This window comes from Thunnus albacares, chromosome 7, assembly GCF_914725855.1.
Source record: "Thunnus albacares chromosome 7, fThuAlb1.1, whole genome shotgun sequence".
Taxonomy (NCBI): Eukaryota; Metazoa; Chordata; class Actinopteri; order Scombriformes; family Scombridae; genus Thunnus; species Thunnus albacares.
In genome coordinates this window covers 21,531,702-21,557,437 of record NC_058112.1, presented here as the reverse complement: position 1 = coordinate 21,557,437, position 25,736 = coordinate 21,531,702, and the positions used below count along the sequence as shown (strand labels likewise).

The window sequence follows — 25,736 nt, the reverse complement described above, 5'->3', positions numbered from 1 at the left end:
GAGTTGACAGCTGGCAGACATGAAAAAGACAGCAGAACCACTCTGATGGGCACCAGCTTTGAAGAGACACAGCAAGGAGAAAAATCCAGAGACAATGACTGTTACAGGCCAGAACATCATGACTTCATTACCATCAATCTCTTCTCTTTCTCTCTCTAGGACTCATTCTCTCATTTTGCCATGCCAGAGGAGTCGATTATGAGAAAAGGCTGCATCCTACAATAGATTTGCAATCATTAACTTCTTATTCAGCAGTTCTCTTTGGGATACTATAAAACCTGATATCTGACTGAGCTGTCAGAGATAGTTGGAATTAATAATTCTTTCAGTGACCTCTTGTGGCTAAAAACCGGTATAAGGACTATAACGTCACATCTACTCATTAAATAGAAAAGAACCACAATGTGAGATAAGACTTCAGCACAAGCACCAACTATAAATCGCTTAAACACATACATTGTTTTAGATAGATACTCTTAAAGATTAAGGTACTCTTAAAGACCATGTATTAGTAGCTGTCCAAAAAGCTCCTTTGAATGCATAGATTTCAGGTTCCTTTGTGACGCTGAAGAAGACACTCACACCAAAGATTATGAATGTTTCTCTAAACTGTAATTTATTTAATAAATTGACAAGCAGATATCCAAAAAGTCTTGGGTGCATGTCAAGAGAGTTGTTAAAATTACAAAAGATACATTAAAAGCATCTTCCAAGTCAGTAAAATTAGTATTGCATGGTTTCCCTCGATCACTAGAGGGCGCCACCAGTTCAACCTGGCAACACAGTGCAATCATTCTGATAAGGACTTTACAAAATGAACATTTTGTTCTATTTAATACATGAACATCTGGAAACTCTTTATTTTACAGGTCTGTAATTTCCAAATAAAATTCTTAATAGTTTCCTACACTTCATAAACTACATAGTTATGTGCTAATCATGGGGAAAATACACTGTTCAGTTGGTACAATTAATTAATTCCATTTAATTGTTTGCGTAACCCAGACAGCTTTCGGTCAGAAAACTGCAGGTCAGCTGAACATGTAAAAAAAATTCACAAGAACACAATTCATCATATATGGAGAATACATTTTAAAGTAATAAATGGTTTAATTGATAGATATTTACTAAATGGAGCAGTTCTTTCTATTTTCCCTATAATTAGTACCAAACACAGTTATTTACAAGAAACTATGAGGATATTATGAGGAAATTACAGAACTGTAAAAAGGAAAGTTTCAGAAAATCTTATTATACATTTCAGGTGGGACTGAGGTGATGCAACAGTGTTTGAATTCAAGAAACTTGACAAAAATTTTGTTTTTGTTCGTTATTTGTTCATTGCTAAAATTCTAAAACTCCAGTGTGTATAACAAATGACCATTATTGCATGTTTACGTATATTCAGAGTTTTTGCATTTAAGGATGAAGCCCTAGATGAAATGCTTTCTGTAATTGCTGGTGCAGTGTTCGTTAGTCTCCAGCAGAGAAATTCAGAGATGTAGCCACCCCTTTTGTGTTCAAACATTTCCATACGCATGAGAGATGCATGATAAAGCCTGCACAAGGCTATAAAAAAAGTCTGTTTATCAAGATTTTATTCCCTTTAAAGCCAAAGTGGGAAAAGGCAGGATGACGCTCCATCACACTGAGCAGGTTTTTCTAAACCATATTGTTATTGTTGAGTTTGGTCCACTCATAGATGTCCTGCTCGCACACAATGTCTGAGTTGATGAGCAGGTAGCGGTCACCGACGCAGAAGTGCTTCTGGCAGGCAGCGCACTTGAAGCACTCCAGATGGTAGACTTTGTCCCGCACACGCATGGTCATCTCAAATGCTCGGATCCTCTTCTCACAGGAGGCACAGAGACCGTCCTGACCAAAAAGCCTGAAGGAGGAGATGTCAAGATGTTATTGAGATGAAAAGTATTCACCCAATCTTTATAAGATGAAACCTCCGTATGCAGGGTCTCCATCAAACTACTGTGCATCTTTCCTCTGACCATGGCTGGATTTAACTGATAGGTAGACCCAGGGCAAAAATGTACTATTGGGCCCCTATTAACCTCCCACCTTCCACCTTGTGTGTTGTGTAACATGTAGGGAAGAACTTCAAAGGTGATTCTTGCTTTGCACTTTTCATTTATTGCATAGTTTTTACAACCTAAATTTGTGGAAAGGAGAAGGGGAACAACAGGTTATGGAGAGTCCCTTGAGAGCACTTTGCATGTGTCAGTAGCTCAGCTTTATCTCTGGGGAACACTACTAACTCCGGGAGTGATGTCCAAATTAGGAAATGTGTGTCATGTAGCAGGTGGATGTGACTCCCCTAGTTGAGACCTGCTGATAGACGTAACGGTGGAGCAAAGGAGAGAGATTGAGATAGCGATGTAACTGACTTGCACGCTGGTATTTGACATGTTTTTTTTCTTCCCAAAAACAAATAATTTTTAAAATATTTGTATAAACTAAATGTTCATAAAATCCACTATTTGTGCTTTGCCGAATAACGTATTTGGATTCGGCAACACCCCTACCACAGATTAGGCAGTAATGCAGGACCTGTCTATGCTGATGTATTTTATCAGCAAAATTCCTTAAGAAATTTGCAATTAATCAAACTGCCAAAACCCACTTAAAATCAGTGAAAATGAGACTTTTGGGGGCCCTTGCCTGGCTGTAATCCGACCTTGTCCTGACTCATGAACATGTGCTACTCAAATCAAATTCCAGCATCACTTTTCCATCTGAATCTCCTCTACTCATCTGCCTCTGTACTTTCTTACTGACTCTAAAGTAAAAATGTCCAGTAGAAAGGAAAAAAAAATCCAAATACAGGGCCAAACTGTTTCCCCACCTCCCTTTAGGTATGAAAATGCAATCAGCCATGAAGCAGTTTACCAACAAGCAGGGGAGTGTAACAAGTGGAACAAAATACTCTGAGATTTTAACTCTTGCCAACAGTTCTTCCATCACTTTAACTCTTATGACAATTTACTGCAGTTTCTTGTGATGACACAAGTCAACAAATTGCTTGATTGAATCATGATGTTACAACCAACCTGAGGTAGTCTCTCCGGCATAATTTTCTCCCCAGCTTGTAGTAGAGCCGGCGGCCAACCTCCCCCAGCCGACAGCCACATAGGTCGCAGCTCAGGCAGTCCTCGTGCCAGTACTGCTCTATGGCCTTTAGGAAGAAGCGGTCACCGATGCTCTGCTGGCACCCACCGCATGTCAACAGAGACGGAGGCATCTGGAGGACCTCATCCACGGGCTCCCTACAGAGAAAGAGAGATGACTGGTTAGAAAATCTAACATTCAAGGGCTGCAGGCTATTTTCTCAATTACTCAATTACTTGTTTGGTCTATAAAATGTCTGAAATCATTAACTTCTTATTCAGCAGCTCTGCTTGACCTGGCAATAAAAGTATTATTTTCTCAATTACTCGGTCATACTCAATCATTTGGTTTATAAAATGTCTAAAAATAGTGAAAAATGCTAATCACATTATCCTAAAGCCCAAATTGATGTCTTCATATGATAAATAAGATGGATGCTCTGGATTTCTATCTTATGCTAAATAAGATAGAAAGTAGCCAATCTTGACAGTTGCAAAGCTGTAACTTTAAAGCATTTATGCCTCAGAGTATGACTTAAACGATATATCTTTTATTGTAGTTGCAGCTCAACTAGTCGATTCATTGACTAATCGTTTCAGCTCTTATACATTACTGTTATCAGTATGTATGATAGAAAATTATGAATGAGAATTATTGAGAAAGTTGATACTTTGACATTGCAAAATAACAGAGTATAAAGACTAGATTTCCAAAATGATCTTTCACTGACATTTGTTGGTCTAATTGTCAGTTTTTAATGTTCCTGTTTCTTGCATCTATCTTTGTATGTATATTTTGCTCTTTTTTGAGTCACATCTTATTGAATCTTTTTACATGACATGTGATGTATAATTAAGCCATGTTAACTGATCTTCCATCTTGAGTTACTTTTAAGATTTGATGCTGTCCACCTGAGGGAGCCATTGGGCTCTAATTACAGTACTGTGTCCAAAAAACAGTGAGCCTACTTTAATAAAGCAGAAAAGCGTCTTATATACGTTGAAAGTGAAGCCTACAACAAAACAGACAAAATGAACTTTGGAATGGTTTATACATTGTAGTAAAGACAAGAAGCTTCTCATTATAACTTCTGAGCAACACTGAACTTTTCCTTTACACACACTTAACAATCTACTCTTGCACATGAACTTGAACGTTATGTTTGCCTAGCAATGGGAAATTTCTGATCTCATACTATCAATTATCTGCAGTTATTGCGCATGAGATAATTTGGCTCTCAAAATACCACAAGTGCGTGCTTGAATGTCTTTTTAAGATCAAAAATGCGATATTATTTCCAGTAATTGGTTAAGATACGTACTCATTGGTTTCCAGTGTCTTCCTCTCTATGGTGGATGACATTCCTAGAATATGATGTCCAATAACCTGATCCAGATTGGGTTTTGGAGTCCACAGGCAGCTGAGTGGCTCCCTGCTGGGAAACGGAAGCCAAGACGCGCTGCACCTGCTCCAGCAGCCCCCAAAGACGCCAGTTACACCCGGGTTTAAGCTTCTCCGTGTTAATTTAATAGCAAGATGAGTCCTATCGAAATGGCCGCAAGACAAGAAATGTTCGCTCTAGGCAGCTAAGCGATGATGGAGGACACTGTCATCATTTCCTGAGGCAATAACCCGTGGTGACACTTCCATGTCTCTCAAGTATATTTTACCAACCTGCGGCGACTTTAAGGACTGTCCGTGCTTTATAACACCATCAATCCAATCAAAAGGTCACTCTCTCCGTGTCCGTGCGTCTTTTTTAAGTGAGCGGGCTGCGGCAGACGCGCTCCTCTGCATGAAGCCGCGGGCATCGTTATTGTGCAGCAGCAGTATCGTGTTTAAATACGTCTGGCCCCCCTCGGTCTCTGCTTTCGTTTCCCTCTTCCTGCTCACGACTGTTTGACAATGGGGGGAAATCGGCCTTAAAGCGACAGCTTAACACTGCACAGCCTGCCGTTAGGTCGTGACTGAGACTAATGAGTTCATTATATGCTTTACATAGAGTGGCGTGACAGGTCTTATGTTGTGTGTGTGTTGTGTTGTGTGTATGTGTGTGTGTGTGTGTGTGTTTTCTCGGTAATTATGGTTTGTCTCATCACTTCCCTCATAAGAGAAGATTTATGAAACATAGTTATTTTGGGGGGGGAAAGCATTTATAAAGCATTTTGGTACAACTGACTTTGTAAAGGATGTAGGCTATAAGTTTTAACTAATGACTATTATTCTTAACACTTTATTGAACAACTTGTGGTTTGTCAGGTTGAGAGAAATCTGGCTGGTGAGTCATTAAAAGTCATTTGAAAAGGCTATAATGAGTGTGCAATTTTCTTACTTTCGGTTAAGCCTACAGAAAAAATAGTGGGTCATCTATAATTACAAATGCCAATACGTTAAAAAATAAATGGATTTTGCTCTGCAGCAGACCCTCCAGAAGGTCAAAGGTCTACCTGATGAATTTAAGACTTAAAAAGGCCAAACAAGTGTCACAATGGCTTATTACTTATCTATAAAGTGTTAGTAAATTGTTTAGTAACCATTATCAAGCTATTAATCGCAACTTATGAACCCTTTGTAAAAGGTGCCTCATTAGAAAGTGTGGTAATAAATTAATTAACTTATATTAGAAACCTTTTTGTAAATATATTTTATTTTGTATATATCCAGTTCCGTATTTGTGTGGAAATTTACAAACCTGTTGTAATCTATATGAAATTCTTGTCACAAAAACAAATGTACATGGTGCTGAATAACATTCAAAAGCAACATAGCTGTTGTGAGAACTGAACTAAAATCCACTTGTGGATAAAGTGTTGATTTATGTATTTAAGAAGTAAAAGTACATTCAGCTAAATACATTACGTACTCATTATGCAGAATGGTCCCTTTCACAATGCTATGTTGTTTATTTAACATAATTATTATAACTGATGTTGCACCTGTTTGTTTGGGTTTCATTTTAACTACACCGCTGAGTAGTTTATGCTATAACATTGCACCATATTTTATAAACTGATCCGATGTTTTGTGTGTAAAATCTTAATCTGCCAAGTAGTAACTACAGCTGTCAGATAAATGTCATGAAGTAAAATATACAATATTCCCTGCTGAGGTTTACAATAGTAGATTAGAAAGTAGGAAATAGGCTTTAAGTACACGTAATTCAAATTTGTACTTGATACCACACTTGAGTTAATGTGCTTATTTACTTTTGTTTTTCACTTTTGAAAATGTTAATGTCAAATGTAAAACTGATAAATTTGCAGTTTTCAACATTGTTCTATTTTTCCTGTAGGCTTATGTGTTTCACATGTTAAGCCTACTGACTTGTAACCTGATGAAAGAGAGCAGATACCCAACGCTATAAAAATATCCCCACATAAAATCTTCTGAAGGTTGTCTCCGTGAGAAATGAATAGTTGGTGTCCTCGCAGCCTTCCTTTTCAAACCAGAGCTGCTGTGGGCCCTTCCTCTTATCTACTGCCAGAGCCTCAGGGCTGCCTGCAGGAGGTAAAGACTCAGACAGCAGTTGGACTGGACAGGGAGATAAAGCACCTCACCCCGGCAGCCAGAGTCAGCTCCTCAGCCAGATGCAACGTAGGAAGATTGCAGGCAAACTCTAAATGGAGGCTGAATGCATCCTTGGGCTAGACAGTTGTTGGACTGTGTAGGCTCACTGGATAGATACCAAGCTGAGAAGGCCCAGCAGCAAGGTGAGCATGACAGTGGCTTGTGCCAGATACACAGAAAGCAGAGCAGCTTGACGGAGATAAAACTCATACTACCTACCCTTCAAATGAGAAACATTTTCAGGAGAAGATTTGGGCTTATTTTCACCCATTGTCCTGGTACAACACAGCAGTGCAGGGGCCATTGTGGCTTTGGTCTTCTTTAGATAAAAATGTCATACATTTAAACCCTAATATAATTTTTCCCTTAAAGGATAAGCTCACAATTTTTCAAGTCTGTCTTAAAACAATAGTGAGGTGCCCCTATGAGCACTGAAACAGGTTTTGCTCACTGTAATCATTCTTCCTTTTCACACTATTAAATTTTTAATGTCCTTACAATGTAAGTGATGGGCAATAAAATCCAAGCTTCAACCATCTGAGTTAGTGAATATCTTCCACAGTTATAGTCTTTTTGGTAAAAAATTCCCTCTGTGTGTCTCAGTGGACAGTGTTTTCCTGTTCAGCTGCAGTGGACAACCCAGTCTCACATCAAAATGCATTATAGCTACATTGGTCCACAGTGCAAAACATATTAGTTTCACAATAAAAGCTCTGAAATTGTGAGATGCTTACATTTTTACGCAGTCCTGTAACACAAAGAGGGAATTTAGCACTAAAAAGACAGTAACTTTGAAAGACATTGAATTGATTTGACTAATTTGGACGGCTGAAGCCTCATATTAGCTTAAAATCAACTTTTAAATACATTCTTGCACAGACAGAGGTCTGTGGATTTAGTTCTTCATCACTTACATTGAAAGTGTATTATAAAGGGACCTTCTAATGGCCAGTATAAACAGGAGGAATGATTATAGCAAGAAAAAATTTCATTTGGACACCTGACTGTTGTTTTAGGACAGACTTGAAAAATTGTGAATCCATCCTTTAATCAGTTGATTAAAAATTTCATCACAAGGTCCACTCAGGAGCCGTTCTGAAGCTTTCAATAATATCACACAACTTCCTTTATTAGATGGAGCGGCCCCGTTGTCATGGAAATATAGATTTCCATTTTCCTTTTTAATCTCTCTCAATGTCAACTTCTGAGCCAACGCACTGACGAGAAGTCCTCAAAGTGCTCAGAAAAAATGGAAACGTCAACATCTATATTTCAATGACAAACTCTCATCTGCTGAGGAGGATTGTGTGATATGACTGAAAGCTCCAGAACAACTATTGTCCAGTGGACCAGGTGGTTGTTTTGTCAGCTGCTGTTTTCGAGGCCAAGAACAAACTTTCAGTCTCAGTTTCCCTTTTTTCATTTGAAATTCAGCTCAACATATTTGGTATCTTTAGAGTCCTTATACGTTAAACATTAGTACCGTGATACCTCAACCCTCTAAAATGTGGCACAAATGCAAAATTTAAATTTATGATAGACAAGGAAGAAGAAACAAAAAGTCACTACTGATATGACAACCAAGTCATCCTCTACTTCCTGTGAAGTTGAGTGAAAAAGCCCAGAGGATGTGCAACTGGCACACAGAGATGAAGCTTTCCTGGGGGGTTGGTGCATTCACTTCCTATCCCCCCCGTGCATGATGGCACCCCTCTCATGGCTTCCCAGATAGTCAGGTCGACTCCAGATGGTTCAGCATGATAGGAAAACAACGCTTACTGCGCACCATAAAAACTCTAGCATGTTGTAATTAGGTGGTAAAGCTTTTATCTGAGTCTTTAGGCTTCCTACATGTCACAGAAAGGAGGTGCACTTTACTTGACATTAATGTGTCAACCCTCCTTTACAACAGAAACACTCTGAGTGTTGAAATTGTCCAGTCTTTTACATAAGATTAATGTTAATCTTATATGTCACATTGGAGGCTACACGTGTATTTCTGTAAGGTAGCATTTGGGGAACAAACAGTTAAGAATCTAGACAACCTTTTGGGAAGTGGTGTCACTCATGTCCAGCTTCCTGTTTTGCCCGTTTGGTATTGAGAGCATTATGGAGTTGAAAGCAGTGTGGAATTTGAGGTCAGCTGGAAAATTAGCGTCAGGACTAAACGAATCACAAACTATACTAAAACAGCTAATGGTCCTTTCTTTCATCATTCAGCACATAATGTGAATTTATTAACACAAGTTGTTCTAAGTTCATGTACTAACCTTGTAGGATATTTCACTGATATTACAATTAAAAAACATCTTGTTAAGTCTTCAGCGATTTTCTGAAAAATAGATCTCCTAATTAGTAGTATAATAAAGATTTAGGTCATCCATCCATTGTGGAAAATCTAAATACAGACTTGCAGGCCCATTTCCTGAAGAGGACTCTGGACATAGTGTTGACTCTTTGATAGCACAAACTCTGAAACAGCAATAGCAAAACTGACCACTTCCTGCCTAATCTGAAGTGAAGTGATAATTAGCCACTGTTTCAGAGGCATCCCAACCTCACAGGTCTCAAAAAGTTTCATTGCTCACTGTCACCACATCGATTTGAAATACAGTGCTGTGAGATTGACTGCAAGCTTAAAAATCTCAAGGTATAAAGGTCAGAGGTCAGACGAGGAACCACCCTGGAATTCTTTTAAAAAGTGGACTGTGTTGTTGTTTGATTGAAATACAGCAGGCTGCGGAAATGAGTCACTCGTTGAAAGGGAGCTTCACTTACCCTCGGGAACCTCCCATAATCAGTATTATCCCTAAAAGAAAACACTTTCAGTGGAACAGTGCAATCAAAAAGCTGCGCAGCCATGTTAACTGCTTCCTGTATTTGGCAAAACAAAAGAGAGCTGCTCTCACATTCTTTGGACTACTGGTCAGTTTGCTCCCCCAGTAGATACTGATGGAAATAATGTGCTCAAAGGTGACATAAAAACAGAAGAAAATACTGAAGATATCAGAAGAATTTAATCATCAAATCATTCAGATGTATTTAAGTTGGGAACTTCTTCTCCCATTTATTTGGATGAGTAAGTTATGAAGTTTATCTGTGTTATAATAATACATTTGTCAGTAAATGTATTAGAAATGGATGGTTTAGAACTAGTGGGGACTTTTACACTGAACTCTCTCTTAAACCACAGTATTACTACACAACACTTTATCAGCGGTATGGTGTTGATTATACGGTTGAGCTTTACTGCCACCTACTGATATAACTGACAAAGACAGTTTTACACCCAGGCGAACAGCAACTTTTGTGATCTTTGGCACCGGTTTTGTTCTTTTTTCCATTTACTTAAGTGCTTGCACCGCTTATTGCTGTATATGGTATGATTATTTGATGGATTCTGATGTGGAAAACACTGGAATTTTTTGTGTATAAAAAATGTACTGCAGAGTTTGTCAACCTAAGAGTGCAGATGCAGAGAGGTTTATGGTTGTAAAACTGAGCGATTGATATGTTTTAAATGATAACAATAAATTAAGAAATTCTGTATATCATGATCTCTGTAAAATATCTTTGGAGCTATCTTTATGCTCTTGAAAATACAATGCATAACATCTTGGTAACTGTCTAAATGCTGGGGTCATAATTGTAGGACTTTATTTAAATTATTGGGCCAGAAAAGGTTGTGAAACTCTGAATTACTGAGTATTTCCAGGACACAAGTCAGCTTAATTGTAATTTAGCATACACAGGTTTATTTCACTGCAATTAATACAGATGGTTTTAGTGTAAAGTCCATGCTTTATATATACAATAATGTATAATTGACAGTAATGTGGGAATGTGTGCACTTTCACTTCTCTGAGAAAGGATTACAAGGAGTCACTCTTATTTTCCTACATGAGCAGCACAAAGCAAATAACAATCTGAGAAAACTCCAGGGGAATCCATTAATGAAGACTGTGAGATGTGGTTGAAAGTTGAAAGTATTAAAAGTTTGAAAGTGGACCTTAAGTCAAGATTTTTCTGTAAAAGTGTATAGTAATGCTGTGATGCTGCCTCTAGTTGTGCTAAAAGAACATAGTGCTTAACATATCTTATTTTTTTCTTGAAAATCAGCTTCTTCAAGACAGGCAGGTTAGTTCATTAGAGGGCTGCAATGATTAGTAGATCAATTGATCAGTCAGTTGACAGAAAAACTGGCAACTGTTTTGATAATCAATTAAGACATTTTCCCAGCAAAAGTGCCAAACATTTCCTAGTTCCAGTATCTTGATTGTGGGGATTTGCAGTGTTTCTTTGTCTTAAGTGATAGTAAAGAGAATATCTTTGGGTTTTGGACTGCTGGTGAAACAAAATAACCAACTTTGGGATGTCAACTTGGGCTTAAGGACATTGTGATGGACATTTCTTCTCTATATTCCAACATTTTAATAGATAGAATGATTAATTGATTAATCAAGAATACAATAGGCAATCGATAATGAAAATAATTGTTAGTTGCAGGCCTAGTTGAATATAGACAGATTCTAGGATCACATGCCCTAAATATTTTGACTTTCCCTTTCAGTTCATCTGTGTGGGCCTTATGTCTTTTTTAATACACCTATGTAGAAATCTAAAATAACATGTTACACTGTTACAACTCTATTATTATTATTATGTTGAAGTTTTTTTTATGTATTTATTGTTTACTTTTATTGGTTTAGGAAATAACTTTCTCATTTCAAAGTAAGTAGTGTGCCTGGTTTCTGGATTGGAAATTAAATCTTTGACTTGCAGATGGCAAGCTCACATTTTGCAACGTAACATTTTTTTCATGATTATTATTTATTTATTTATTATTATTTATTTATTTATTTTACAATTTTTAAAGCTCTTACAGTTCAGTGACAGTCATCCTGAAATATTCTATTACCCATTTTCATGTTGAACTTGAACTTCAGTCTGATGTACAAAAAAAGATGGCACAGTCATGCATTGCAATGTCTGATGCGATATGTGGTGATACAGCTGTGAGGCAGCATATGTCAGCCCGTAGAGCCGGGTGGGACAGTTGCTGCAGCAAAAAAATACTGTATAAGGCGTAAAGATCGAGACAGGGTAGCCTAATCAAAGCTAATGATTGTGCAGATTTTCTGCCAAGAGGCTATGCACAATTTTGCCTGCACATAAGTAGTAACTTTAAATGTATAATTGTTGCAATATTAGCCAATTATTAAACAGTAAAACTAATATATGTGTGTTAAATGTAAAACGACGGTACTAATAAAAATAAAGCTTTATTAAGGTTTGTTTTTATACTTTATTTAGACAGGCATGTCTTCGACAGCTAAAAAAGGACCTGCGCCTTTATAAAGAGTTCCTCCGTCTCTCGCACCGTCTCAGTTGTCGGTGAGGCCGGCGGGGCGGATCCCACACTCGAGAAAGAGAGAAACACAAAATAAAGCAACACAACAACAACAACAGCAACAACAACAACAACTTGGCCGTTTCGTACATTTCGTTAGCAAGCTCCCCTGTGGATATATAACATCAAGGTGGGTGAAACACGGAGTCCTGCTACAAAGGTAACTGAGGCTCCCGACCGGCTGCTGGCTAGCACGCGCCAGACGAGCAAGCTAGCAGTTTGCGAGGGATGCTAAAGTGACTGTGCTAACGGCAGTGCGGCCAGGGCCATTTTACCCTAACCTCAGAGATAAAACACCAGAGAGCACCGGGCCACAGAGCCGGCAGCTTAAGACACAGGTGTTGTATTAAAAGCTATAGAAAGAAAAAAGGGAGAAAAGACAGGATTTCTCTCTTCAGCTTGAACTAAAGTTAGCCAGGCTCAAGGAAATAGCCAGACTGGTATTCTGATTTTGTTGCGAAGCTATACCTCGTCTCCATGTGTCGTTTACAGTTAGTTTACATCAATGATACACCACCTGTAATGCATAGCTGTACTGTTCTGCTATGCGTGAGCTAAAAATCCCCACTGTACCATCTACAGTTACCCCGATTAACCTCACACACTATTCACCTATCGATACATAGTTAAAGTCCCACTCTTCTCTCGTTTTTCTTCTTGTCACTTGTTTGAGCTTCCTGTGCAGAGTCATGTACGTGCAGTGTTTAACACTAGAAGGTTGTTTTCACATTCAACTGCCTAAAGTGGGAAGTTTCTGTGTGTTCATTGAAAATCAGATTTTAAAGGGTGGGCCTACGAGCCTGATTTGTGACATCACAGCTAGTTTGGAAGCCAATTCTGGTCCAATATTCAACTTACCCAAGTGGGAGGTGGAAATTTGAAGCCTCCAGTGCATAAACACTGAGAATGGACTTTACAGTGAAGTAGGAGACATCTTGTGTCTAGTACTTAAATTCTAAGATGACGTATATTTGCATATGTTTAGATTCTGAAATTTAATAATGGAGAAGGAGTAGATGTCATTTTAAGGATTTTAAAGTGGTAATTTAACTTTTTTGTGTGCGGAAAGGTATATCAGACACAAATTGTCATGTCTAGAGGGGATCTTTAATCTCTATGATATTTGATCCCTGTGACATCAGTGTATCTATTTATGTACACTGTTATCATGCAGCCTGATGACACCTTTACCTTATGTAAAGTTTAAATGATAAGTTGACTAGTTGATTGACAGTTTTGGTAAATAATTAACTGTTTGAGTCATAGTTTAAGCAAAAATGCCAAACTTTTACTGGTCCCATGTTCTTAGATGTGAATATTTGCAGATATAGTGCTGAAACTGTTAGTTGATTAGTTGATCACAAGAAAATTAATTGCCAACAATTTTGATAATCAATATAATGATTAGAGTTGCTTATCAAACAAAATGCTTGGGCCAACCTTCTTCGATGTGTGGATTTGTCTCATATTGTGAACTGAATACCCTCTCAGTTGTGGGCTGTCGGTTGTCACCTTGGACTCTGGGAAACTGATGGACTTTCACTTTCTTGTGACTGTTGTTGTTGAGAAAAGTCTTGGCAAATTAACTGATGATGAAAATAATCAGTAGTTGAAGCTCTAATCAGTGGCCGTTATGCAACATTTATTGATTTAAAAGTGTGTCATTGTTACTAGAAGAAATTGACCTTTCACACTTGAATTTCCAGATGCCCTCAGCGATGAATGCAAACAGGACAGTGCAGTCTGCCAGCCCAGATGTGGGATCCGCTCCAGGGTCAATGGGCAATTTTGCACTCGGTGGACAGTCCGAAGTCTTGAAGCAAGTGCTGTGTGTCATTGACAAGAAGGCCCGCAACATGGAGAAGAAAAAGGTAAATATGGCAGATAAACATTTCATAAACAGTTCCTTTCTGATAAAAACATGTTCCTGCATCTTTGTTAACGTAAAGCACGAGTGACCAATCCATAGCTTAAGTGCACTAATAAAACCTAAGACAACAAACACTTACCTGGTTAATGTATCAAAATGTTGACGCTTTTAACTGCATCCTGGATGTTCTATTGCAGAGTAAACTGGATGATTATCAAGTCAGGAAGGACAAAGGGGAGCGCCTCAATCAGGACCAGCTGGTGGGTACACAGGCATTCATCACTTTGTACATAAACACAAATAATCCTTTGTTGATTATTTTCAATGTGTGAAAATCTCTGTCTGAAATGTCTTTGAACCACTTGTCTTTCTAGGAGGCCCTCTTCAAATACCAGGAAATCATAAATAACTTGGAATTTGCCCGGGAGTTGCAGAAGACATTTATTGGACTTGGACAAGATGTAAGGATGACTCTTTTTTTTTAAAAAAAAAAAAAAAAAAAGTTCCTTCAGGCTTTTGGTAATTCGTATTAATGTGACTCTATGTGGCCCCTGTGTATTACCATCAGATCCAGAAGGTGGTGAAGAAGTCTGCACGGAGGGAGCAGCTGCAGCGGGAGGAGGCAGAGCAGAGGAGGCTGAAGACAGTTCTGGAGCTGCAGTTCCTCTTGGACCGGCTGGGAGATGACACCGTGCGGCAGGACCTGAAGCAGGGACTCGGAGGCTCACCGCTGCTTACAGATGCAGACCTCACAGCTTTTGATGAGTTCTACAAGTTGGTTGGGCCAGACCGTGACCAAAATGTCAGGTTGGTTTACAAGATTAATATCTGGATCGATTTTTTTTTTTTTTAGATGAAAAGGACTTCTTCTGTTTCTTTCTTGAATAAGGGGATCGATTGAACTTATCTTAATACTCGCAGGTTGGTTGACCAGTATGAAGAAGCATCTGTACACCTCTGGGATCTACTGGAAGGGAAGGACAAGGCTGTGGTTGGAACAACATGTAAGTCATATGTAATTTTGAGCTTAAAAAATGGTTTCAAGCAGTAGAACTCAATATTCTTTTGGTTTAGGTCTCAGTTTGGCTGAAGTATTTTCAGTACAAGCTGCAATTTACAGCTGAAACAATCAGCCGCATTAATCAACAGCAAATTTATCCGCAACTATTATGATGATTGTTGTAAGTAATTTTTCAAGCAAGAGTGCCAAAAATTCAATTGATCTGACTTGTCATATGTGAATATTTGCTGGTTTTATTAGTCTTCTATGATCTTGAGTTTCGGACTTTAAGTCAGACAAAAAGTAATTGATATTAACTTCGGCTCTTGGAAACTGCAATGGGCTTTTCTTTCTGTTTTCTGACATTTCATAGACCAACAATTAACCAGTTGATTAAGAAAATAATCATCAGGTTATTCAGTATTGCAAACAATAGTTAGTTGCAGCTTTACTGCAATTAATAGCAGAATGTAAGTTTAGATAAAAGGGGATTAATTATTCAAGACAAACTGGTTTTATTTAAATGCCCAGCTGGTGGTGTGAATTGTTGGCAGGACATTTTATCAGATGGATGGTGACACAGCATTCATCAGCAAGCTTTTTATCATGTTCAAGTTAGCCACAAGTAATTTATCAAATACTTTTGAGAACTGCCAAGGTATGTAGATGGACATGGAAAACGCTGTAAACAATACCCTCTTGTCATGTATTGTTGGCCTTAAACCATTCTTAATATGTTAATGTAGAATGTGCATTGTGTTTTGTTAATGCAGCATGTGGGCAGTGCTGTGATGTGAATAATCAGGGCTTGGGGATATTGGCGTACTGCATTCTCAGCGGTCTGGCCTCGGGCTCGCACTGCTGCATTCTGCTTGGGGGCTGAGCGCTGTGGGCTTATCCTGACTCAGCAGCGGGGCAGGGTGCCAGTGGCCCTGTCGCCTGTGGTTCCACTGGTCAGATCTCTGGAGCCACATTAGGATACTGGTGACCCAGTTCAGTGTAGTGACACCAGCCAACCCTTTCACCTCAGTGATGAAGGCCCATGTGGTGACTCAGGGTGATATTTATTCAGGCAGCAGCAGACTTCTTGGCCTGAGGCACAAGGCAGTAAAGGAAATAACAGTGACCTGCTTTGCCTGAAGAGCCAAAAGTGGAAATGCCTGAACTAGCTTAAGGGGCTTTTCTGATGAATTACAAGTCATGGTTATTGTAGTAGCTAACTAATCAGTCAAAAACTTGAGAAACTTTAGCCACTGTCAGAGCTTGTTGGGTTTTTTTTGTTTTGTTTTTGTTTTTTTTTAATCATTGATTCTTGATAACTATGCCAGGAACTTTACTTCACACACATCATGTCACTGTGACAATTTGGCATCAAGCTGAAAGTAAACTTAAACTAAATGTGATGTTGCCCATGGAAAAATGGTGAGTTTAGAACCCAAAAGAAGATCTGAATTGGCTCTGATTGCCGCAGTGTGTGCAGGTGGCTGGTTGAACTTGTTGGAATTATCACATGACCTCATTCATTCTTCCCAGTTCCTCGTCACACCTGCATCTGGGCAACAATGTTACATGATTTTTACAATCCTAGACCTTTACCACTTTAAGGACAAACCTGTTTTATTTTGGTTTGTTGTTTTTTGTAAGTGCTGCAAGTAACAACTATTTTCATTTTCAATTGGTCTGCCAGGTATTTTCTCAATTGGCTGGTCTATAAAAAGTCAGAAAACAGGAAAAAATGTCTATCCCTGAGACCAAGATGACATATTTAAGATGCTTGTTTTGTGTGACTTATGAAAGACATTTGAGAATCTGGAACTAGTTAAAGTTTGGCATTTTTGCTTAAAAAATGATGAATATGATTGAATATCACATTTTTTTAATCAAAGCTGCATAATCATTTTTCTTTTTTATTGACTTTTTTAAGCTGTGCATACTTATATCTGCCAGCGGCATCACATCAGACTAAAATCACAGCAGTTGAGATTATGTTTGTAGTATACAGCTGGTATCACTGTGCTTATAATTATCATCCTGATAAGCGAGTGGTTGAATATAATTTCATAATTATAAGTGAAGTACTTTTAGAGTGAGTATCTTCACTTCTTTTTCTTTTTTTAATTGGAGCAAGACAAACAACAGGTGATTAAATAGGGATAGATGTGACATAATGAATGTACAACATTCCAGAAACTCAGACAAAGGGAAGGGCATCGGTGCCATTGGACTTAATACGGTGCCAACATTGTGCAGAGGTGTGGTGCATGTTGGCATGTTAGTAGATGGGATGGACATTAACTGTTTAGTTTTCGTTCTATGTGTGTGGTATCTTCACTTCTAAAAGTACATACCTACTTTGTGAGCTGCGGTATAAAATCTGTGTTTCTCTCCACCCTGATCCATCCTTAATGATAAATATCTCAAAATAACTATAATTATTGTAACTTTATAAATGTGATTATTGGATTTTTGCTGTCATGATTTGACTTTTCAGTAAATTGATGACTGTTGTTTCTCTGATAGACAAGGCACTGAAAGAGACTTTGGACCAGGTTTTGCTGAGCGGGTACTTCGACCGGGTACCGTCTCACCAAAATGGAGTGTGTGAGGAGGAAGAGGAGGAAGAGCCAGCCGCAGCAGCAGCAGCGGCGGCGGCAGCGGCAGCAGCAGCAGCATCAGCAGCCGCCGCTGCAGCAGCAGCAGCAGCAGCATCAGTAGCTGAATCGTCAGAAGCAGAAGAGCAGACTGTTGATCCAGGTCATCATCTTTATATGAAGTTATGCTAAATGAAACAATCTATTTTTAAAATGTTTATGTAATCAAGCAGTGAAGACATCAGCGCTGCATTCTCTAAATTGATTTTTTTTTTTTTCTTTTACAGAAACTGAAATTATTGAGGAGTTCACAGAGCCCATTGCGGTGGAAACAACAGAGGTTAGATTAATGTTCCTCTTGCCAGTGAAGTCTTGGGGCTGATTATTTATCCTTTTTTTTTTTTACCCTATGCTGATGTTTGCTTTTTTCCTCCAGTTTGTAAACAGACAGTTCATTCCAGACGGCACATACAGCAGCAGTGAAAAGGAGCAGGGGGATGAGTGGACCACGGAAACAGAGGTATGCTGCAGAGATCTTTTTGTTGTTGTTTTGTTTTTGTTTTTTGGGAATGAGATTACTTTTTTCTTTTTTTGTGGCTAATAACTCTGCTAGTCCTTCTGATTTTGAACTTGTTTTGCATTATTAAAGCAACCTGGGGCACATTGACCTAATTTTTTTTTCTTTTATCTGTGTTCAAGCTCGGAAATAAATCCATTACTATTTATTTATTTATTTATTTATTTATTTATTTATTTATTTCAAGTCTTTCCGTCCATCTTTGGCCATATTTGTACATTTCCATGTTGATGAGGACTGAGCATTAGAGAGCAGCGTTTGCAATGACTACTTTATAGTTCAGTATTTTAGTGGAAACAATTTGGAAGTCGACTGCAAACAGGAGAAAGTCATTTTCTCAGTTGATATTGGGTGCATGTTAGACATTATTACTTGTGTAATGTCCAGTAACATTAATGAAACGTGTTGCTGTCATTATTGTGGCCGCTCTTAAAACAATGAGCTGTTTGCAATGTAACATTAAACAGCAACTGTTATCACATGACACATTTATGTCTCTCTCTTTACAGCACGTCGTTAAAACGGGTTATATAATGTTAGTGGTTAGATCTGTCACTAGTTCATATCAGATCGTTGTTTTATCAGATGTTCTATCCAGTTGACCATAATTGGAATGTTTTTTGATCAGATTGGCATAACTTTGCAAGTGAGAGTTGTGATGGCAGCAGTCAGAGAGCTGATAAGACTGATGAAGATAGTGGGGGAGTGCTAAATATTTTTTACAGCCACTGCTCTATATGCAGTTCCTTTCTCCCCTGAGGGCTGTTATACAGGTGCTTGGTCTCCAACCTGTGATCCTTCATGATCACTCTACAGGAGTTTTTTGTTCTGTCACACTTGCCAGATTGTTACTCACATGTGCGAGAAAAATTTCACTCTGACTAATGGACATATACAAAATGTTTATCTCATTTTTTATACAATCCATGATCTGAATGTAAAGCCACAGGTAGCATCTAATAAGCATTATTTCATATTTATGTGCATGTTTTTCATTCACCTGTTCTGTGTGTTTCACTCTCAGGCAGTTAATGCCATGCAGCAGCAGCCTGTGCAGCCTACCCCTCCCCCTGTTGCCCTGGAGACCCACCCCTTGAACTTAGCGTCTCCTGTACCGCCTACTGACCCCATGGTCAGAAAGCAGGTTGTGCAGGACTTAATGGCACAGATGCAGGGAACGTACAACTTCATGCAGGTGAGGACTTTGTGCCAGAGATGATTGTTGACTATCGATGTTTAGCACGCCGCCAATAACTTCTCTGTTTTCAGGACTCCATGCTGGAGTTTGACGGACAGCCTATTGACCCAGCCATCGTATCAGCCCAGCCCATGAAACCTGCGCAGAACATGGACTTACCACAGATGGTGTGTCCTCCAGGTGGGCTTTAAAAAGAGAAACTCTATTCTGATGCCATGTGATGTGTAAATATGACAGTTGAAAGCTACAGTGAGACTTCTTATTGATTTAAAGTGTAATATTATAATCTTTTTAGTTCATCCAGAGTCCCGGCTATCGCAACCCAACACTGTTCCTGTCCAACCTGAGCCCACACAAGTAAGTGATCCTACACACTAGGCTTGGGCGGTATCAAGATATTAGGGTATATCAGGGTATTTAGAAATCCTGAAGGTATAATGTTCAGTACTGTCAAAAATACAGACACACCTCTTGACAATTACGTGTTCACAACATCAGATATTCTTTTTGAATTACCAGTGTAAAACCGACTCCTACACAGAGTGTTGCATTATGGGTTGTTTGTAGCTTTAATGTTGCTAGGTTAGCAAGTGTCTTTTAAAGTCTGTGTATGGTTAGTGTGTTAGTTAAACATTAAAAGTGTTTCATTGGTCCAGTTTACTGCAGGAGTCTCTGAAGGCTCGTGTAAAGTGTTTTTCTGCCACAGAGGACATAAATTCATGATGAATGAAAACAAGTCCAAAGTGTCTTTTAGACGTCTTTACTGCAGAAACAATGTCAAGTTGCCAAATACCACTGTGACAGATGATAAGAAGCTCAAGAAGATAAACAGTCAGACTTACAAAATGCTAACTGCCGGAGAAAACTTTTTTTGACTGCTCCCAAGAGCCTGGTAGGAGAGTGTGTGAGTATATAACTGTACTATGATGTCAGTTATATTCAAAAAGTATTTTTCTAGAAACAGTATCGTTACAGGCGGGGTCATCTTATAATCAAGGTCAGCTTATATTCAGGCCATTATGGTATTTAGGAACCAATTATTTTAAAACATCTGAGATTAAAAAATTTTTTATGGCGGCTACCATGACAGTTTAAATGGTTTGTTAGTTTGTGCAATAAAGAAAAAATCAACACCACGGCAGCTCTATTAGACACCCAATATTGTAGGCTAGACAATGTCATACATGCTACAATGACTTCTATAACCAGCAGCTCAGCTTTTATGTTTTTGTTTTTATTTATTTTTTTTGTTTATTTTTTTTACACAAATACCGTCATATACCGTATACCCTGGTGAAATGTCAAGAAGGTATGAAAAAATAGATACCGCCCAAGCCTAATACACACATTACTGATTGTGTAGCCACCAATAAGCATTTTTAAAAAGAGAACATGTTTCATCTTTCCTCTCCATTTTCAGGTCCCTATCGTCTCCCCAACACCGCCACCCATGTATCAGACCGCACACACGCCAGATCCTAGACCCTCAACGGAATCCATCGACCCCATCCAGGTAAACAATGGTGCTCTGTAACAGAGTCGTTGACTGAAACTGGTCGAGTTTAATGTGTCAGATGTTTGTCTTTCATTCATGGTCAGGACCTTTAGAATAAACAAACTGATAATGGATTTTCGAGGCTAATATTGACATGTGGGAGTAAAAAAATCAGATTATGATATATTAGCGACTTGTCTTTTTACATAAATGCATAATATAAATAAACATTTTTGTTAAGGATCCCTTAAATGATTTTTTTTTTTAAAGACCTTGTACCAGGAAATGTACTCATTGGGACATTTTACTCTTAAACTGATCAGTGCTCTCTGGTGAACTCTAAAATGGTGACACTGTTTTTGTAGATTACCGTAAACATATCTTTTGCATTTCAACAAATATACACCAATACAGATGTATCTGCAATAAGCTAATACTGGTCATTATATCGGCCGAGCTCTAGAATTGGAAAAATTGTCCATCACCTTATTTTAATGGTTAAAAATGTAAAAAAATAATGTTAAATATATATGGAATATTTTTATGTAAGTGTATGCCAAAAAAGATTGTTCACAACACTGTTTCAAAAAGTGAAATGTATGGAAGAGCATTTCATTGACCAAGGGGGGGGGACTTATCTTATAATCATGACTTACTATCCCATTACGAGAGAACTGGTATTATCCATCACTATTTGAGAAGACAGAAACAAATAATTAATTTAATTCCCTTTAATTTTCTCCTTGGTTTGAGACATTAGGAGATATTAATGTTACTGAATAATGTGGATAGTGTTATTATTAGTATCGCAACATTGCACAGGCATCTAAAGTCCTTTTGGATTGTTGAGGCAGAAAGCACTCTGACCTGCTCAGAGTCTCTCATCTGTTCCTTCAGGAGCAGCTAAGCCAGTGTGAGATGCTTCATGGATACAAAGTCAGGTATCTGAAATGCATCCAAACTGTGGTAACGCCATGTTTGGTATTAACTACTGTCAAAATAAATCATGCAGTAAAGTATGATTAAAAACATTAGCAGTGACAATATAGCTGGAATTCCTAATTGGGTCACAGAATATAATGTAACACCTGATCTTGTAATTATGATCATAATTATGAGATGCAGAAGTCATAATTATGAGAAGTTTTTTTTTCCCCCCTGTGGATGCAATGCACTTCTGTTGAAATTAGTTCAACTAATTGTCCTTTTTGAGAATTTGGAATTTCGGAATTTGAAACTTGCACTTTACAGTATAAATGACATTAAGACATTTTACAAACTCCTGACTGACTTTAATACAATTTGCATTATGTTTCTCCTCTTCTACAGACCTCCATGTCCTTGTCGTCAGAGCAGCCTCCCCCCTCTACAGCTCTCCCCCCCGCCTCTCAGACGCAGGTTTTCCAGCCGGTTTCCAAAGCTCCTCACAGCAGTGGCATCAATGTCAATGCAGCACCATTCCAGTCAATGCAGACAGTAAGACCCTTGTGATGATACTCCTTCCCCAATTTTCAGTGAAACCTCCTGACCAATTACTCAGGCTGCCAAAAAATATATGTATTAAAGTAAAATTCACTCAGAGAGCAGAATATCTGGCCAGTCATGCAGATGAAACAGCTGTTTGCAGAACTTCCTGCGTCACTGCCAGTGGAATCTAAATAGAAATGCATTAATGATTGCTTTTAGGAGTTACTTGTGGAGTTCTTAAGTGCCCTCTCATCATATTGCAGTTGTATGGCTTTGTTGTCAAGCAACTATATCCAGGAAATAGTGAGTAATGGACTTCACAGCTAATGAGCCTGTGACCTTTCCTCTGGTTTTGGCTTCACCACAATGTGGCCCTTGTTCGCCCTTCAGGTGTTCAACCTCAATGCCCCAGTCCCGCCAGCTAATGAGACAGAGGCTTTGAACCAGGCCAGCCAGTACCAGAACAGCTACAACCAGGCTTTCAGCAGCCAGTCCCAGCATCCTGTGGAGCAGACAGAGATGCAGTCAGAACAACTGCAGTCTGGTGGGCAAAATTTCACTTTATTCTTTTCATTGTTTACTTACTGGATTCTTGTGACTTGTTTAACTTTTAAAAAAAGAAATACATTGATTTTCATCTTTTTGGGGCACCCAACTCTGTTTTTTTTAGTAGTTGGTGCTTTCCATTCCCAAGACCAGTCAGGAGGTCATCCGCAGCCTACCCAGCAGGGCCCAGGTTTCGCCAGGCAGACTCAGTCCTTCTACAACAGCAGAGGCATGTCTCGTGGTGGACCCCGCAATGCCAGGGGCATGATCAATGGCTACAGAGGCTCATCAAACGGTTTCAGAGGTAAGTTCACAACCTGCAGCCACAAGTTGATGTATTCATTTCATTGAAGCCCTTTTCATATATGAAATGTATAACATTGCAGCCCTCATCAATCTGTTAAATATGTGGCTTTTTCTCATTCAGACGTAGCTGTTGGTAACATTACGGCTTTAGTCAGACATGATAGGACTATAATTGGAAAGAGTATAATGCCTGCCTGTGGCATCCGGTGAATGAGAGGGAAAAGTGAAAGAATAGAAGGTTTTTCTGTAGCTTTTTAAAGGTCACATCAGTGATAGATTTTAAAACTTGAGACTTAATGACCATTGTAATTGTTTGCCGCTTCTAGTCATGGATTTAAACACAAATTATTATAGAATACCCTGCCTATTTTCTTACACTTGGTTCTTATTTGCTCACATGCTGAATGTAAAGAGTTTTGCTGGATATTCATAATTTCATACATGTAGTTGCATGAATGAAAGATGAAAATGTAGGGAGGGAGAGCTTGTATGATTTATTATTGTGATTGTATGATTATTTATTTTTTATTTTTTCCTCTTTTACCCCTCACAGTGAGAGGAGAAAAAAAGTAGTTTATGGACTTATTAAACCAATTTTATTTACTTTGTACTTTGTGCATAAGAGATGGTAAAGACATGATAAATATATTGCAGTGCTCTTAAGAAGGAGGAATAAGATGTGCATCTCTTTGTGCATATTTAATGTCATGCTGCTGCAGTCTTGGTGTTAATCTGACAGTGTTCAATTCAGACTTGTGCAATGTTGAAAGTGTTGCAGAAATGTTAGCAGTATCATTGCTGCGTCTTGACTTTTAAATAACAGTGTGATTTTGATACTTATCTAGACAATAAAGCAACCTGTAAAATTGTGTTCACCTAAACGTAACGAGGCACATGTCTGAAAGGGGCGTACAAGTCTGAGCTTAATTTATTGTAAATGTCATGGGGAGTATTGTAAGTTTAAAGTCTTCCTATTTCCAGGTGGCTATGATGGTTATCGTCCTCCTTTCGCCAACACTCCAAACTCTGGTTATGGACAGACTCAGTTCAACACGCCTCGGGATTACTCCAATGGGAATTATCAGAGGGTATGAAGATGCTTTCAGACTTCTCACTGGTTTTGTTTATGTGATCTTTGCTGTCTGTTGGAGTGGTTTCTAAAATGTGTCTCCTGTGTTTTTTTTTTTTACCAATTGCTCAAGGACGGTTACCAACAGAACTACAAGCGTGGAGCTGGCCAGGGACCCAGAGGGGTGTCAAGAGGCAGCACTCAGGCAATGCGATCCTGAAAGGCCTTTCATTTTGAGACTGTGACTGAGATGTGACTGATAAACTTGCACCACACTGAAAATTCAAAATCCAAGAATGCATTTGCCCCAGCTCACTCATGTTCTTTTTGTTCTTCATCAGTGGTATTTTTCCTGTCTCCTCAATCAAAGTAATGCCTGCTTTGATATTTGGAAATATTAAATCATTAAGTCTAAACACAGGCTAAGATGTAAATCTAATCATCGATTTACACATGCAATGTGTTACAATATTCCTGTAAACTTGAAAGATTTCATAAGTTATTTTTTTTTTGTATTAAAAAAATGCACCTGCCACTGCTGGTCCAATCCTTGGGAGTTTATTCCCTTTCTCAGTTCTTCTGTCATTTTGGTTCTAAAAGAAAAAAAAGCGTTTTTATGTTCAATGAGCTCCCCTTCTTTGTTTGTAAATTGATGTTGCTTCAAGAGTTTCAATAAAGTTGTGTTGCATACCCATGCTTCAGCCTTGAGTTTTTGCTGTCCTGTATTTTGTGTCACTCAGTGGAGCAGTGTAGAATATATCAAATATTAATTGCTGGATTGGGCAATCTTCAATCCTAATAATTTGTTGTATTAAAATGAGGGAATTTCATATCAGTCAGATCAGAGATCAAATCAGCCAACAGACAGCACAATTAATCTGGAGTGATGAGTTCTGGAGCTTTTTAGTACGAGTTATTCAGATGAAGACATGCTCTATTTCGAAACTTTATACTTCTGAGTCAAGAAATCGGTGTGTCACTTTCCCAAACGATACCAGTGTGTCAGAGTGCAGGTCCTCAAGCCAGATTACAGCAATCATAACATAGAGTATCTGTGTGTGGGCAGGCTTTGATTGGCAGCATCACAGCTAAACAACCATTATTTAGGAATGAAGTCACTCTTCATAGAAGATCAAGTGTTTTCTCCGAACTATTTAGCAGCTGGAAAGATCCAGATGATTTAGCAGTTTGTCATACAGCACCACCTCGTGGCCTTTCAGAGTACTGCTACAGACATGAAACTGAATTGATGAATACAACATTATGCTCGAAACAATTTTTGATGAAAGCTACCTCAAGTACAAATTACATATGAATTGTGTCCTTTTAAATTTAATTTTCAGGATGACTTTGTCATGCCCAATATTCATTATATGTAGTTTTTACAATGATAACATCAGTGTAGTAACCACTAAATGTTTGTTTTCTGTTGCAACGAATTTCTGACAGCTTTGAAATGAAATGAAAATAATAGGAATAATTAAAGCAATTAAAAATAAAGCAACCATTAAGCCTAACCA

The 25,736-nt window shown here is 38.5% G+C and overlaps 2 protein-coding genes and 1 long non-coding RNA gene across 5 annotated transcripts in view; 2 read left to right on the top strand and 1 right to left on the bottom strand.

Annotated features, from left to right (window-relative positions):
- Positions 1-3,179, top strand: part of LOC122986141 — a 54,881-nt gene extending 51,702 nt beyond the window's left edge. The window contains exon 4 of the long non-coding RNA XR_006404247.1: positions 3,098-3,179. This is a non-coding gene — a long non-coding RNA (uncharacterized LOC122986141). The remainder of the gene's footprint in view (positions 1-3,097) is intronic.
- On the bottom strand, positions 598-5,176 carry lmo2 (LIM domain only 2 (rhombotin-like 1)). 2 transcript variants are annotated; one of them, XM_044357252.1, is made up of 3 exons: positions 4,795-5,176; positions 3,063-3,278; positions 598-1,888 (listed from the first exon to the last, which is right to left on the bottom strand). In XM_044357252.1, exons 2-3 carry the CDS (start codon positions 3,251-3,253, stop codon positions 1,663-1,665), a joined length of 417 nt encoding a protein of 138 aa, XP_044213187.1. In that variant the 5' UTR covers positions 3,254-3,278; positions 4,795-5,176; the 3' UTR covers positions 598-1,662. The 2 variants fall into 2 exon arrangements, with proteins under 2 accessions (XP_044213187.1, XP_044213186.1); XM_044357251.1 differs by having other exon boundaries at positions 4,442-5,168.
- Positions 5,177-12,058: 6,882 nt separating this feature from the next.
- caprin1b (cell cycle associated protein 1b) lies at positions 12,059-24,906 on the top strand. 2 transcript variants are annotated; one of them, XM_044356844.1, is made up of 18 exons: positions 12,059-12,227; positions 13,804-13,968; positions 14,165-14,227; positions 14,342-14,428; positions 14,536-14,774; positions 14,889-14,971; positions 17,488-17,721; positions 17,846-17,898; positions 17,995-18,078; positions 19,160-19,330; positions 19,405-19,513; positions 19,629-19,690; positions 20,754-20,846; positions 22,158-22,304; positions 22,686-22,839; positions 22,969-23,145; positions 24,129-24,235; positions 24,350-24,906. In XM_044356844.1, exons 2-18 carry the CDS (start codon positions 13,804-13,806, stop codon positions 24,434-24,436), a joined length of 2,115 nt encoding a protein of 704 aa, XP_044212779.1. In that variant the 5' UTR covers positions 12,059-12,227; the 3' UTR covers positions 24,437-24,906. The 2 variants fall into 2 exon arrangements, with proteins under 2 accessions (XP_044212779.1, XP_044212778.1); XM_044356843.1 differs by having other exon boundaries at positions 12,060-12,227; positions 22,966-23,145.
- The last annotated feature ends 830 nt before the right edge of the window (positions 24,907-25,736 follow it).